Below are 17157 nucleotides of genomic sequence, written 5' to 3'. Positions count from 1 at the left end.
TGTGACGTGATGATCATGTGACGTGTTGGACGGTCTCTAACAGGAAGTTGAACGTCTGAGTCGCAGTTTGTTGTTTAGATAAATATCAATAGATTTAAATTGGTGCGTCACATGACGAGTGGGTCACATGACCTTTCTTCATTTACTTTAGTTTGGAGAATAAATTAAAGTTAAGATAATCAAACATGTTCAATGCATCACAGCATCGTCCTTAAATAAAATAAAATTTAACCAGTTAGAAATTATAATTTTTGACCTATTAGAGAATGAAATTAAGTTTCTGAAGATTTGATGCCGATTCGATTTCTACATTAATCTCCTGCCTCAAAAGTGTTGATTTTTAACAAACAGCTGTAGGTTGAGAATTCATTAATAAGAACCTACAATTAAAAGTATTTTAATATCTCAACTATAGAAAAGGAGGAGGAGGTGGAGGTGGAGGAGGAGGAGGAGGAGGAGGTGGAGGAGGTGGAGCTGAGTAACTGTCATCTGCAATGTTGTTGATCAGTGAGTTCATTTAAAATGTGTGTGTGTCATCTCTTGACCCAGAAATTCCCTACCTTCTCTTCTTCCTGTGTAATCAGTGCACTTACACACACACACACACACACACACACACACACACACACACACACACACACACACACACACACACACACACACACACACACACACACACACACTTGTCATGCAGTTGTAAACAGTAGGGACAAGCCTGAGTCGGTGTCTGACTGAGAGAAGAAAAATAAACTCAATTCACTAACTCTGTAAATTGTAATATTTCAACCTGCATTAGATGAATTTCTGCAATTTCCATTTGTCGTTTCTGATTATTGTCGCAGTCTGAACAAAATAAACACACAAACACACACACACACACACCTCTGTGAAAGGCAGGAGGAGAAGAGGAGCTGTGACATGAAGGAGGACGTCCACTTGGGTTTCTCATCTCAGAAACTGCACGACTCAGTTTCATGAGCAGATTCAGGACAATGCACACGCAACAGAGCCGACTCTCACGCTAACGTACCATGCTAGCTATCGATACAACCAGAAGAACACAACCAGAAGAACACAACCAGAAGAACACAACCAGAAGAACACACACCAGGTTCACCCCCTGCTTCTGCCTCCATTTTAACATTAATGTGATTTGATTGGCTGCTGCTGCCATCACCCAATGAAAATTAAAGGTCTGCCCGACTTCTGCTGTGAGCAACACGTCGCCATGGACCCACAATGCAGTTCAGCTACGCACAACGTCACCAGGTTCATACTGAAGGAGCCTCGAAGCCATGAATGTGATTGTTGATTCCAAATGTAAGATTCAAACTGGACCTAATTTTTGTATTTATGACAAAAGAAAAAATAAACTGTGATTCACTGCAGGACATTGGATATTTAGACTGGAGGCTACGTTGGTCTGACTTTAACACACACACACACACACACACGCACACACACGCAACGCACACGCACACACGCACACACACACAGTGGAATGGTCTGCTAACTGTACAGTCTGTGCTCTGTGCAAGCTCAACACTTGACAGAAAGCACCTGCTGTAGCGACGTCAACACACACACACACACACACACACACACACACACACACACACACACACACACACACACGCACACACACACACACAGTGTTGAGGTTGGACTTCTCCGAGAGGAAAAGTGGAGCAACATTTTCCAGCGGTGGGACATGTTTCTTTCTTTATTCCCCGTGTAATGAGCAGAATGAAGAACGTCAGGCTCCTGCGTTTTGTACAGTGTCAATAAAGAAATAAGCTCCATAGAGTTTGTCATTGTTGCAACTGTTGTTTTTGTGCCGGAGGTAAATGGAGCAGTGGATTTCCATCAGCTTACCGTGAGTCCACTGAGGAGAGAGAGGAGCTGCAGAGCTTTAAAAGGCATTAGTGTGTTTTACAGGCAAAGTGATGCAGATTATGATCCATTTCACTTAATGTGACTCCGCTTAATGGAGAGAGAGAGAGAGATCTGAGCTGACCCCTCCCCTTGTTTCAGGGTCACATCCTCGCTGAGCGGAGCTGCATCAACTGAAAACACAGTTTAGAACCTGCACACTGAGTCGGGGACACTCTTCTTCTGCACGTTTAGTTCACTGCCTCTCTGCTGCTGCTCTGTTTCTGCTGTTTGCAACGATCAGACCGTTTAATGTCCATGAATCACTCTGACGGCCGGGAGATTAAACAGAGTCTCACAAACTGTTTTCAGACATGAACTCCAGAAAACGTCCAGAAATCTGGGATCAGACATGTTCTGGAGTTAGTGTTTCTCCTGTCCGGGTCAGAGTCGCTCACACAGGAACATGTGGGGAGCAACACGTCGGAGCCTTATCACCGCCAGCTCTGGAATCTCCTTCGTCTTTCCAGGTTCTCGTCTTCTACGTGCTACAGAAAGACGATTGACTGCTTCCCCATTGCCAGTGGAGGAGTCTGCCTTCCTGTTTTCCTCCCCGGTGATTCATGTTGTGATGCATTGCACAATACTAAGAAGAAATGCCGTTGCACGTTGTTCCCAAAGATGGAAAAACAAGTGCACGACACTTACGAGCCAACGCTGAGAAAATTCAACGTGCGTCATCGATATCCTGCAGGAAAAGATGCACCGTCAGCATCTGCACGGCTAAAATACAGAGGAAACTCGCTTGTTCACCTGAGAGACAAGTTTCCATCTCTGCTAAAAACCTGATTCTACCACTGACGCGGGAGTGAAGTCGGTTGTGTCCGATCACTTTGCAGATTTGTGGGGTTTTGACCAGAGAGGCTTTAGAAACAGGGCATTTTCCTGCTGTATTCTCACACGGACCCACTCAGACGTTTTACTATGGAAGTGGCAGGAAAGGTCCAGAGAGACTCACTCAGACGTTTGCGTTCTCACGTACAGAACATTGTGGAAAATGTCCGGACCTCAGTGCAGGTCCAGACATCAACAGTTTACAGTCAGCTCCACAGAGGAACTGATCGTCCTCACTTGGACGTATCGAAGGGAAATCAAAAGCTAAATGACCGAAGACAACGTGGGAACACGTGTGTGTGTATCTACCTCGAGTGTACGAGTTCTAATGTGTGTGTATACGATGCATTCCTGTCTGTGTATACGTCTCCCCCCCCACCCCACCCCCTCTCTCTTTCTCCCACATCAGTCTACCACCTGTTTTCCCAGAGTTATGACCTCAGCCTGCAGGCGTCTCTGCCTAACACTGCCAAACTACATACAGCTGTGTGTGTGTGTGTGTGTGTGTGTGTGTGTGTGTGTGTGTGTGTGTGTGTGTATTAAAGAGAGAAAGAGGGAGGGAGAGAGAGAGAGAGAGAGAGAGGGCGTGTTAATGAGAAGATAAAAACAAAAGATGGAAAAAGAAAATAAAGTAAAAATGTAATAAAATAAGTGTCAATAATAAAAAAGAACATGTGAGTGAAAGAGAGAGAGAGAGAGAGAGAGAGAGAGAGAGTCGCAGCTACGAGAAACGACATGAAAGAGAAAAGAGGAAAGAAATATAAAAGAGCGGTCACGTGTGTTTTCAGATGTGTTCGCGTGGACACGAGCTAAACACAAAATAATAATTAAAATGTGTGAATGATGGATTATGGAGGAAATTCCTGAGACGTTTAATCTTCATCCTCAAAATAAAACTTTCTGATGGGAAGTGGGAAAAAAAACTTTGTCAATCAGCAGCTTCTTTAGTTTTACTGCTCGATGGAGGCGAGTCCCCACAACGTGATGTTAAACAGGCACATGCACTGGTGTGTGTGTGTTCTGTGTGTGTGTGTGTGTGTGTGTGTGTGTGTGTGTGTGTGTGTGTGTATTATTGGCTGACAGAAAAACAGACTCATTACTTTAAATCTGAAAACACACCAGACCTATAACAGCACACGCACACACACACACACACTTCTGCTAATGAGGACAACACAAGGAGCACTTTCTGAGACTGTGTGTGTGTGTGTGTGTGTCTGTGTGTGTGTGTCCATAAGTAAACACTCTTTTTTCCACTTGTTGCAGACGCATGAAAACGAGTCGGAACATATTTGGAATCATTTCAAGATTGAGCTGAAAAGTAGTTTGTAAAAATATTAGCGAGAGGTAAACATGAAATGTTTTCTTGGGCTAAACCTCCGACTCACTTCATAAAAGTTAGTTGGATCGACCTCCACATGAAGCAGAAAAGTCGTTTTCAAGTTCAGTCGTTGAGTCTTTACCACAAACTGAGAATTAGATCATGAATTCAAACACACACTAATTCTTTTTCCGCCATCTTTTAAATCTATGTGGAAAGTGTTGAATCCTTTTCACCAGCATGATTCACGGTGACATCCTGAACTTGCCTCCTCAGTAACTGGTGCAGAACGCGTCTGCTCCCACTTCAACCAGCACCAGATTCTCCCTTATCTCTCAAATCCCTGCAACGATCACTGGCTGCTACATTTAGGATTGATTCTAAGATTCTTCTGATGAAGCTCAGCAGTTAATCACAGAGCCGCTAACTCCCTGAGCTCCAGACCAAAGATCTTCCAACCAACTAGAAGTTCACAAGCTGAAAACTAAAGGTGTCCAGGCGTCTTCCATCAGGACCCCGAGACTCTACAACTCCTGATTTTAACATCATTAATAAAACATAATTTTATTATATATATATTATATATCTAATAGAACAAAACAGATGTTTGTTTTTAATATTTTCTTTTGTTTATGTCTCACTTGTTGTTTTATTCCCATATATGTTGTAAAGCACTTTGTAACCTCGCTTAGATAAGTGCCATAGAAACAAATTGTTATTATTATTATATTAAAAACTGATTAAAACCAGGCATTTCATTTCTCACTTGAAGTCTAATTAAATAACTAGATGTAAATTTAATAAAACTTAAAGGTGTGATATTGATTTTAGAGAGAGAGAGAGAGAGAGAGAGAGAGAGAGAGGGAGGGAGGGAGGGAGGGAGGGTGGTGGGGGGGGGACAGATGTGCGTGAGAAGAAGATACTGTCTGTGGTAGCTGGCCAACACACACACACACACACACACACACACACACACACACACACACACACACACACACACACACACAGGTGCTCTTCATTGAGAAAATAATGCTTTAAAGCAAAAACTTAAGGAAGAAGAAGAGAAGGAGGAACAACGCTCCTGCTGCTAGCGCCCCCTGCAGGCACCAGATGCTGATCAGAGCTTCAATACAATGCTGTTGGTCATTTTGTTGACGTGCACATTTTCCTGCACCTTCGTAAAGTACGAGTCAATATAATCATCAAACTAACTTTTCTCACGACTAAGACGAGAAACCGATTTACTCGATTGTAATGAACGACTCCAACACAAAGGCTAAAGTGTAGTTTGAAAATAAAAACTTATCGTAATGTCTGTGTGTTACTGTGTGTGTGCGTGAACATCTGGTGTGTGTGTGTGTGTGCGTGCACATGTAAATATGGACAGTAACGTACAACACAAATAAACAAAGTCTGAACAGTTTCAGGCATCTGAGTGTGTTTACACTGGTTTTCATTATGCTCTCTCTCTCTCTCTCTCTCTCTCTCTCTCTCCTTGTGTCACACATCTGTTCGGTTCATTATATTTATTGTTTCAAGTTGACAAAAAAAGACAAAAGACTTAAATATGGAAAACATTACTGAGGTCTTGCTTCACGGGTTCGATTCCTGCTCTCCTCTCTTGTTTCGTCTTGGCTGAACATGAATATGATGTTTTTGAGGATGTGAAGTGACTAATTACTTTTAACAGAACCGAAACATGCTCCCTGTTCCTACCATGAGGGCGTGTCTGTTGGCCGACAGCAGTCCCGACCCGTACCCGCTGGTCAAGGCGCCCATGGCACCGTTGTGCGTGTGTGCCGCCCCGATGAGGTTGTGCATTTCACCGTGGCCACTGGGCATACCCGTAGACGGCCCCACCGCGTGGCTCCGCAGAACGTGGATGGCATCATCCAAACGCTCCAGACGGTCCTCGATACGACTTTGCTGCAGGACAAGTGGACACGGAAGTTGTATCAGTACCCCGACCAAACTCTATATGTTACATATGTTATATTTACACATATACACAATGTGTGTGTCTGTGTGTTGTGTGTTCGTACCAGAGAGTGTAGCGGAGCCTCGTAGTTTGGCGATGACGCTCCCTGTCCACCGTTCCTCGACCACACAGCTGAACTGGCAGCTAGGAGAGAGGAGACAAGGAGACGTCATCAGGCGAGGACACTGAGAGATGATTACTTTAGTTCATATTAACATCCTGTGGCCCTCCCAGTGCATGCTGGGAAACGCTCCAGCGTCCCGTGGCCCCGACACAGGATCCATGTCTGAGAGCGGATTAGAGCCCAAACCTGTTCTTTTATGTGTCGGGAATAAAAACAGAAAGCACTCGACGTCCGGCACCAAACAAAACGTGTTCACAACAGACGAGGAGTCTCTCATCTTATCCACTCACGGCGCTCGGACATAAAAGACACGGGGACGAGGAAGAAAAGAGAAAAACAAACCGACTCATATCTCATTGCAGAAATGCAAATATCAGGCCTTTGTTTTTGAGAAGGTACAAGTGGTTGATTAGCATGAGCCCTCTGCAGAATAAACACGCTTTGTGTGTCTGCCTTTGTGCCCGACGCCACTCTGAAGGGTTTTATCTGAAGCAATAGGTCTCATTAGCTGGTAGACGGACAGGGAGACATTCACATTCAGATGAGGCTCGGAGAGACGCCGGCGAACAGAGGCAACACAACAATGTCCAGGTTTCAGACGAGGAAACAAACCCAAACATCATTTAAGCTTTGATGGAAAAAAACAATGATGATCAGTTAAGGTCCAGTCACATCAGAGGGGAAGTCGTGTGCACGTGTTGGGGACACATTCGGCTCTAGAGGCTCGTTGATGTAACTACAAGTCAGCTAAACTTCTTCCTGATTTCAGATTTGTACGTCCTGTCAGTCAAAGGATGAAGATGTATTTGATTTTAACTACGTCGCGCATCATGTCTGTCGTGTACGTAGAAACTAACAGTACGCAAGGTGCAATACACACAGGACCAGTAGGGGCAGAAGTTCTATACAGTCTTGAGTTCTGTGGTGTGCCCTCTAGTGGATACTCTAGGAACACGCAGAGGATACAGCAAGAAAACGTAAACAAGACGCATCTGGTCATCTACGTTAATTAGTGTTGATACCTGATCGGGTTCAGACAAATATCTTTTGATATTATAATAGGATTACGTCACATCGGCTATTTACGTGATTTTTTTAACATTGCACGTTCTTTTAATTGAGGAAAACGTTGGGCGAAGTCTGTCGGGTTTGGCTCAGCTGATTTACACTTCGGTCGGTTCGAACTCTAACGTAAACGCATGAATAAACTACGGCCTAACTCCTCTCTCTATCCTCAGCCCTCCATTCCTCCCTCTCTCCTCTCCTCCTCTCTCTATCCTCTCTTCCTCCCTCTCTCCTCTCTCCTTCTCTCCCTCCTTTCCTTCCTCTCTCCTCTCCTCTCCTCTCCTCTCTTCCTCCCTCTCTCCTCTCCTCCTCTCTCTATCCTCTCTTCCTCCCTCTCTCCTCTCTCTCTCCTCTGCCCTCCTTTCCTCCCTCTCTCCTCTCCTCCTCTCTCTCTCCTCTGCCCTCCTTTCCTCCCTCTCTCCTCTCCTCCTCCCTCTCTCCTCTCTGCCCTCTCCACTGATCTCTCCCCTTGTTACTCTGATCTCATCTCATTAGCTCGTGTTTCTCTTTTTCATTGTCTTCCCATTTTGTCTCGCCGTCTTTTCTCTCCCTCTCCTTTATCCATATTACATGCTCATTTCCATATGCTAATTAATGAATAATCACCTGGGTACATTCATGTGCAAATACAAATATGTGTATTAAACGGCAGGGTAAATTATTCTACGTCCAACATTGTAAAACACCCTCGCAGAATTAGCCTTGGATATCAATTTGCATGTAGTTTGCTTTAATAGGCTTCATTTCTAATTTGTAAAAAGTGGAGTAACTCTGACACAATGATAAACACCAATTATGGTTTCGCAGGCGATATCCCAGGCAGCCATAACGACGGAGGAGGAGGAGGAGGAGCAGGAGGAGGAGGGGGTGGTGTGTGTTCGCGGAGCCGCTGGGGTTGTGAACAATTTGTCGAAGTGGTGCTCGTAATTAAAGCGATCCCTCACGAGGCGTGGCGGGGAAATATCAAACGGTGAGTAGCAGAGAGAATTAGAAACCAATTCTATTATTAGGAAAAGTCCATTTTTCACTTTAAGGAGTTTAAAATCTGAAAACTGAGCGGAGGAGTAACAGGTAGAGGAGGAGGAGGAGGAGGAGGAGGAGGAGACACAACAATTAATTATCTGTTTTTATTATTTTTCTTTAAACACCAACTGACTGATGATGGACAAACGTTTCCTTGAATCATAAAATCAGATGTATAATTCAAGTTAAATGTGCAATAATAGTCACATTTTCTTTTTCTTATTTTTCCTGGAGCTGTATTTTAGTCCTCTGGGGATTTGAAACCAGTTTGAGTCATTTAAACCAGTTTGAGTCATTTAAACCAGTTTGAGTCTTTAAAAACAACTTCGAATCGAGTCTCAAGTCTTTTAAAAGTCTCTGCTTCTTGCTCCTGTGAATGTTTGTTGTGTGGGTTGTGTGTGGCTGTAGCGTGTGTGTGGTTATTACACGTGTGTGTGTGTGCTCACCTGTGAGGGAGGGGGGGGAGCCCACTGGGGTGGAGGGGTTGGACGAGAAGCTGTTGTTCGTGTGGTCTGGAGAATAAATCTGGAAAAAACAAAAGAGACGTCAGTGACACGTAAATCTAGAAAACAACCGACACATAGAATTAGAGTAACATGATCAAAATAAACGTTAACCGTCTAAACACAGTGAATATTAGGACGGACGATGTGTGTCCACTTCCTCTCAATGGATTCTACAAAATATTTAATATAATAATAAAATAGTTTTTCATCATTCAAGGACGGAACAGGTTTCTAGAATCAGTGTGTGTGAGTGTGTGTCTGTGAGTGTGTGTGTGTGTGAGTGTGTGTTGTACTTACTGATGCGAGCGCTTTCCCTAAGGCATCTCCTGTCTGAGAGCTGCTGGCTGCTGCGCTCTGTGCTCGGTTAGCTGTGACACACGCACACACACACACACACACACACACACACACACACACACACACACACACACACACACACACACACAAAGAGGGATGTATACTTGTAAATAAATTGTACACTCACAGATAAAACACGTTGAGTAACATTGAAAATGACAAATATGGTTTGGAAGCAGTGAGAAGAAGTTCATGTTGTCGAGTAACAAAAAAGTCGATGTCGTGGCGCGGTGACCGTGACAGCGTCGTGTTGGTTGGACTCTTCCTGCTCAGGTCGGCACCGGGGGGGGGGAATATTAGTTTCTCGTGTTCACCCGAGCTGATGTAAAAGCTCCGAGCAGATTAACTGCAGCTCCGAGCGAGAACCTTTAGCTCACAGCTGATTCTGCTCCAAATCTCTGAGTGATGATTGGATCAGGCTCCGATTCAAATCATGTGACGGAAATCAGAAACAGCTCAATAGAAACTATTCTATTCATATCTTAAGAGACTGACAGCATCAGTGTGTGTGTGTGTGTGTGTGTGTGCAAATACTTCAATACAACTAAATCTGTTTCACACACTTGAAGAGCACTGAGACCAGAGAGGAAGGAAGTGACCTCACAGGACCAGATGAGCGCCCACACACACACACACACACACACACACACACACACACACACACACACACAGAGAGAGACTGTGATATCCTCCCTCCCTCATCGCTCCTGATAGCAGATCCCAGATGGAAAGTTTACGCTCGCACACACAAGTTAGACGCGCGCACACAAACACCCACACACACACACACACACAAAGACACAGACACACATAACAGATCCTTTCATGGAAAATGAACCCATTACATCGATTGGCAGGACTGGACTTCTTTAAGCAGTTAGAGAGAGAGAGAGGCAGAGGCAGGAAGCAGCATATGTTTCGGGGTTAAAGCCTCATGTCTCACTCACGCCACACCACTGGCCTAGTAAAGCATCCAAGGGATTACTGTTACACACACAGACACACACACACACACACACACGCGCGCACACACTTCAGATCCCGACTTGATGCATAATTTAGAACATATGCAGGAGAAAATCTTTTTCATAAATGAGAGCTTACAGTCGCAGCGGAGGGGAGCACTGAGGAGATGAAACAGATTTTTTCAGTTTTTTTTTCTGTCTGTGTCTCTTCAGAGAAAATCAATCTATTTTTTTAATATACTCTGAAATGTCCAGATACCTCTGCACCGCACTTCCTGTTTCCTGTGTCCTTGTTCCACATGACATACTCGTTACACGCCCCCCCCCAGCACTTCCTCAGATACACCTGTTCACCTGCAGTTACTGAATGAGCCAATCACGTGGCAGCAAAGGTGTATTTCATAAACACAAGATGCAGGAGCTTCAGTTAATGTTCACATCAAACTTCAGATTTACGACTAAATCTACTGAGACGTGACGGTCGTCCTCAGACAGGCTGGTTTTACATCTGTGATGAGGAAGGTCAGAGGTCAGCAGGGAACGACCAACTCTTCTTATCTCCAACACTTTGTAGTTTTTATATTTGTGCTCTAATGTTGTGTGATCTCTTCAAGATGCTTTTTAACCGTTTCCTATTGTTTTTACTTCAGTTTCTCATTTTGAACTTGTAGCTGTGTTTTAAAAGGTGCAACATTTTCCCAGTGTGATCACAGAACATACTGGAAACCTCGTAGAGTTGCTGGTGCATAAGTCAGGACGTGTTCTCTCTGTTCTCACCAATCGTATTCAGTCACAACCAATCAGGAGTGGATCCAGGTTGAAAACAGGTGTATTTGTGCCTTTTAATCATCTGTATTTAAATATCCAGACTTTGAGAATCACCGTTTGAGCTCATGTCCTATTGGACGATGAGCAGCAGCTGTGGCCAGAGTAGATTCATGTCATTTACTATGGATCTGAACGGTCACAGTGGATTACAACACACATGTAATCTAAGAACTGTTTGGTCTTTTCAGTCCGTTGAGTCCCTGAACGTTCAGAGGACGTGCACAGACGGACGGGAGCTTCCTCCGAACACGTATCCATCACCGAGCGTCTTCTCTTTCTGCCGTATTGGGACGTTCTCATGTGTTTCCCTTCAGGGACACTGATCACCATTAGAATCAAGTGTAACTGACATGAGCACTGACCACAGATGCTTCTCCGTGGCTTGTTTGGTGGAGAGTCGGGGCCGTAAACACACGGCGTCTGTGTTTGAGTGTTCATGTGTGCGCACACACGTCTGTCATGTGTTTATATTTAAACAACAGCGTCATGTTTTTTATTAGGTTCGTCTTGTGTTTACACTCATATGCTCCGGCTCATGTGTGTGTGTGTGTGTGTGTGTGTGTGTGTGTGTGTGTGTGTGTGTGTGTGTGTGTGTGTGTGTGTGTGTGTGTGTGTGTGATCTCTGTGTGGAATGTTGGAGATGTCTTCCCATGAAAACAAACTTTAAATCTGTTTCTTATTGCTGTTCTATTTGCTCTACGGGACTCAAAGCAAGGGGTCCATATGGCACGCCTGCGCGTGTGTGTGTGTGTGTTTGTGTGTGTGTGTGTGTGTGTGTGTGTGTGTCAGCGATGTCAAGGTTGAGCCAAAATGGAGGACAAGTGTTTCTCTCAGTTTTCTGACTGGCTGCTTTCTCCTCTGACACTGAACTGGTTTCCATCATGTGGGTCCGATTCCAGCAGGAACATTCATAACTGCTTTTGTGACAGAAAATTAAAAACGTGCTAATGTGCTAATGTGCTAAATGTGGAAGAGTCAGGGGATTCCCACAGTTACAGTTCACCCCCTGGGGACCATGAATGTCTTTCGTCCAACCAGTAACTTTGAAGGTAAAGTGATGGACTGACTTTGCCAAAGGACAGTTTCTGGTTTAAAAAAGCAAACAAACAACTCCATCACTACTTGAAACAGGTTGAAGCTTCTTCTTCCACGTCTTCGTCTCATGTTCGTTTTAGTGAGCATGTGTGATCCCCTGCTGTTTGCTCCTGTCCAATCGGATTACAGGAGAGGCGGGTTACTTCAGTTCTGTCTGAACATCATTAAACTTGGAATGTCACAAATGAAAGAGATGTTTTTCTCCTTCGCTTAATTAATGACATCAGCCCTAACGTGATTAGCTCCTCCCCCAGCTGATTGACAGCAGATGACTTCTCCGCCGCCAAACGCCAACCGTCAGGATTCAGAGCTCCGGAAGCGCAAACGCACGCAGGTGTCTTACCCATGATGCTTTCTGTGCCGTTGGTGGAGGCGGTGCAGGAGGCGGTGCTGTAGTGGTTGCCCCCGCCCCCGCCCCCGCTCCCTCCCCCTCCCCCTCGGTGGAAGCTGGACATGGGAGGAAGGCTGGAGCTGAGGTCTGCAGACGAGTGCGAGGGGTAACTCTGCAGACAGGAGGTGACAAACAGGAAGCATCACGTGAGGAGGGAGGACAAAATAAAAAGGCAGCGAGGATACACATGAACCTTTGAGTGATTACACAGGAGTCTTATTAGTTTGAACATCTAATGACCTGGGACAGATTTACAGCTGTAGTCAGAACAGAAACCAAAACACAGCCGAGTCTCGATCAGTGGAAAAATACAGCTTGTTGAATTCGTTCTGCAGGGAAACCGTAGTTTATACTGGATCACTGACCACTGGTGGATTCAACAGATGTTAGTTGCTTATTAAGTGATGGGTTTACCAGGTTTGTGGCCACAACGTTTAAATTCAATAACCTTTAATAACCAATTACCATAAATTCACTTACATGGGCTTTAAAATTAGTTTTTATCAGTCTGGTTTCCCGTCACTGGCCTGAAAAACCACATCGACATTTCCCTGCGCAGTCGTTTTGTCAGTTCAGGTTAATAAAGACTTTTTGTGCTGAAGTTATTACTTATTGTCACATTTACTGTCAATATTGGAATATTGTGACCTGGTGGTGTGTTTATCCTTATTCTTATAAAGTCACTGTGCAGTGTGATTGACGGCTCTGCTCACCAGTCTGTCATGAGGGTGGATCCCGCAGTAGGAGGAGCTCTGGGAGGGGCCGTGGGCCGAGTTCCCCGCCCCCAGCATGCTGCCGTGGTAACCTTGCTGGCCCATACTGCTGCTGCTGCTGCTCCATGGATCTCCACTGTGACCGTCTGGTGGGAACACAGACACACGTGTGAGACGGGCTGGTTTCAGGTTCATTCACGTCTCGAAGCGTGAGAAGGCAACGTGCTGGTGTGTGACGGTGGAGTGCATGTGAGTACCTGGCATGAAGAAGGGGCTTGGGAAGCCGGCGCTGGGAGGTTTGGAGGAGGGGTAGCCCGGTGAGTCCCTGTTGTAGTCGGCTGTGCTGGCAGACGGTGCGTACACCTGCAACACAACACGCACAAACACCTTATTCACGGGTTTTCACAGTAAAATACTCACAAACACAAACAGCCCAGTTTCCTCTGAGGCTGAATCACAGAGGATAAATCACTTCCTGAACCATCACTCGTCTTTGACGCAGATTTTCACAGACAATATAAATGTTGACCCCCAAAAACGTTTCACTTATTTATATGACTATATTATTTACTCTACTTTACTTTTATAACTTCAAAACTAGGCATTTAAATCTATAAACTTTGATAGAAATCATTTTCAATACTCTCAAAGCTATAAATAATATTTTGTAAAATCAATGGCATATTTAAGCCTATCTATAAATAAGATTATAAACAAATTGTAAATATATATAAAAATTACTTTTTATACTATGAAATATATATTTTTTAAAAAGTAATTTTATACATATTAATACAAATATCTAAAAAGATATAATTTATACATATGAAATTATTTTGTAAATGCACAATTATTTCAAACTTTTGTTCAAAAGAAAGATCAAAGTTACAAACATGTTTAATTTTGTAAAGCGAAAATGTAAATGTGTTTAAGTTTGTCGGTGAGCTGTCAGTCACCTTCAAACTACAGAAGTAACCATGGTAACCACATCAGTTACACCTACAGGCCCCTCCCCCCTTCCTGCCCTCACTATACAACACAGCTCCATCATGTAGGACAACCCGAGCTCGTCTCACTCTGACTCGTCTGGTGACTCGTGTGCGAGCGACTCGTCTCCATCAGGAAACAGACGAGCAGTAAAACGTGAGACAGAGAAGCAGCGGCCTGTCATCAGGTGACGCTCCTCCTCGGGAACAAAGGGAACACAATGCCTGTGTTTGGTCATGCCTTTGGCTGGGGGGTCCCCGCAGCATGCCTCAGAGAGTGTGTGTGTGTCTGTGTGTGTGTGTGTGTCTGTGTGTCTGTGTGTCTGTGTGTCTGTGTGTGTGCATAGCGTGCGAACACTCAGCCATGACGCTAGCTCGCACTGCATGACGCAAACCGTGGAACAGCTGTTGAGAGCGCTCTTCTCTCGCCCCTATCTCCCCCACTGATTCACATGAAACGATCTCCCACCCCCCCACACATACACACACACACACACACACACACACACACACACACACACACACACACACTCCACAGCTACACCTAATCTACCTCCATCCCCTAAAAAGAAGACACGTCTTGCTTTTTTAACTCGTGAGTATTTGCATACGAATGGATCCCAGATGTGGAGCAAACATCTCATGATAAAGCAAAGACAGAAGAAACAAAAGACTTGAGGGCATTATAAAAAACATCATCTCACTTCCCACACTCCCTCAGAGAAATTATTAAAACCAGAAAACAGCCTAAAACTCTTTCTGTCAAACAAAAACCTCAAAGTTTTCCTTCAGATCCCTAAAAGCCTTTTGGTTTGATGAAGCTTTAACTTATGAAGGGGGGGGGGGAAGAGTGAGTGGACGGATTTCCAGCTGTGTTATTGTCCTGCACTCTTTAAAGTTAAAGATATCCAGGACCCAACGAGACAGAGAAACCAGGCCTCTGAGAAACTCCTGCAAATATCCAAGTGAGCAGGTGTGAGGATCAGAGTCATAAGCTGATAACACCCCCGGAGGTAGCCCTCTGATGAGGAGGAGAGGAAACCAGGGATCAGCTGAACTGGGAAACGGCCTCGACCACGAACGTGACAGCGTCTCAGGAGCTGGATGAAAAGCTCTGCAGGGTGAGAACCACGATCCTCATCTCCTCTCCCGTGTTTTTACATTATCTTCACTTTGAAAAATAATAAATCTATGCATAAGAAAATATTGAGGTAAATTAAAGGCCAGTGTGACTTAGAGTTAAGACACACAGGTTCGGTTCTTTAATCCGCTCCCAAGTGAGGCTGCTGACGACCTGAATCTCTCCATGTGTGCAACAAGTTTTCTGGCGAAGCCGTGACTGTTAAAGTGAAGAAGTTAAAGTTGTGTTTCCAGAACGTAGTCTGGTGTCGACTCGGTTTACTTCCTGAAAACCACCGGTGGTGGAAAAAGTGCCCACACAGCCATAAACGCCACAACAATCAGGACGTCTGAGGAGCAAGGGATGCTGGGAACTGTGGGAATGAGCGTCTGAGGTCAGGAAACACACACAGACACACACAGACACATGTACACACACACCAACGTGCAATTAAACAAATGCTAATACGCAATCATACGTTTAATTAATTGTGAAAGGTCTCTACGTTCTCACTGTGCACCTTGCTCTCTCTCTCACACACACACACACACACACACACACACACACACACACACACACACACACACACACACACACACACACACACACACACACACACACACACACACACGTCTGTAGATGTCATTAGTTGTACTAAAATCCCCTCAAACTTCCTCCTCCTCCTCTACTTCCCCTCTGAGAACTGACTTAGTGCTCTGATCATAAAACCACATTTATTGACCCAAAGCCTGTACAAGAAAACACACACGTATACACACAGACACATGAAAAACACACACAGACACACACAAACACGCGCAGAGGTGAAGAAAAACACACATACTTGTGTGAAAATATTCAGATTTATGTCTCATGTCGTGCCGGCAGATTTTCCCATTCAATGTTAGACTGGTGACGAAAGACAGTGATTTGTGAGTGTGTGTGTGTGTGTGTGTGTGTGTGTGTGTGTGTGTATCTAAGTGTGTGTGTGTGTGTGTTTCAGACGGACAGAAACAGGTGCAGAGTGTGTTCAAGACTGAAGAATGTAGAGACACAATAACAAACTCACTTCCTGCAGACTGTAACATACACACACACACAGACACACACACACACACACACACACACACACACACACACACACACAACAACACACTCAACACACACACTCACACACTCAGTACCAGTGTTCCCACAGTTACAAACGGACCTTGAGCTAATCAGAGAAACCTTGTGTTGTCATTTCTCTCTGACTCTGAATCCACAAACCAGAGAACAATAATCTGAACCACAGTAAAAACCAGTTCACGTCCAATCGATAACCTTCAAGAAGATTTATTCCACAAGTTGTTTCACTTCAGACCTGAATTTAATCTCTTAGGGTCAAACACTCGCTGTGTGTGAATATGATCGTTTCACCATAAGAACACAACCAGTCGAACCAGGTGCAGGAAATGATTTCTGTGCTGTGATATCAGTTGAAACAGGTCAAACTGTGTGTTAGAGACAAACCAGTATGACCCAGTGAGCAATAGAGAAAAGTGGAAACCAGTTCTTTACGTAGCAGAGAATCTGTACTTTGATATTCGTTTTTTTGTTGAATCCTAATAAACCAGGGAACATCAGAAACCAGTCGATTTGATCTGTACTACAAAAAAAACAACATTTACCACTAACACACATCTTAACCAGCTCTTGTAGAACTGGATCCTGTCAAACTGGTTCTCGTTATGAACCAGTGGAACCAGTTGTGGCAAATCATAATTGAAACAGTGCAATTAGAGCTACAATGAACTGTGAGCTGGTTTTGTCAAACAGTTTGTGTATCATGAGGTCGACAAAGAGCAACTTCCTGGTTTACCCAAATCAGGATAGAACCCTGATGGAACCCAGCACCACCACACACTGTGATGTGACGG

The 17157-nt window shown here is 44.4% G+C and overlaps 1 protein-coding gene across 4 annotated transcripts in view; it reads right to left on the bottom strand.

The window, feature by feature from the left end:
• Positions 1-17157, bottom strand: part of LOC118098078 (transcription factor 4) — a 156691-nt gene that overhangs the window by 13517 nt on the left and 126017 nt on the right. For all 4 annotated transcript variants that reach the window (XM_035141516.2, XM_035141514.2, XM_035141515.2 and 1 more), the window contains 7 exons: positions 13390-13495; positions 13133-13278; positions 12372-12531; positions 9081-9151; positions 8724-8802; positions 6130-6209; positions 5804-6013 (listed from right to left, as the gene is read on the bottom strand). In XM_035141516.2, the coding sequence (XP_034997407.2) occupies positions 5804-6013; positions 6130-6209; positions 8724-8802; positions 9081-9151; positions 12372-12531; positions 13133-13278; positions 13390-13495 (852 nt within the window). The remainder of the gene's footprint in view (positions 1-5803; positions 6014-6129; positions 6210-8723; positions 8803-9080; positions 9152-12371; positions 12532-13132; positions 13279-13389; positions 13496-17157) is intronic.

This window comes from Hippoglossus stenolepis, chromosome 18, assembly GCF_022539355.2.
Source record: "Hippoglossus stenolepis isolate QCI-W04-F060 chromosome 18, HSTE1.2, whole genome shotgun sequence".
NCBI classification, from domain to species: Eukaryota; Metazoa; Chordata; class Actinopteri; order Pleuronectiformes; family Pleuronectidae; genus Hippoglossus; species Hippoglossus stenolepis.
The sequence above is the reverse complement of the archived record's forward strand: the minus strand, read 5'-3'. Positions and strand labels throughout refer to the sequence as shown.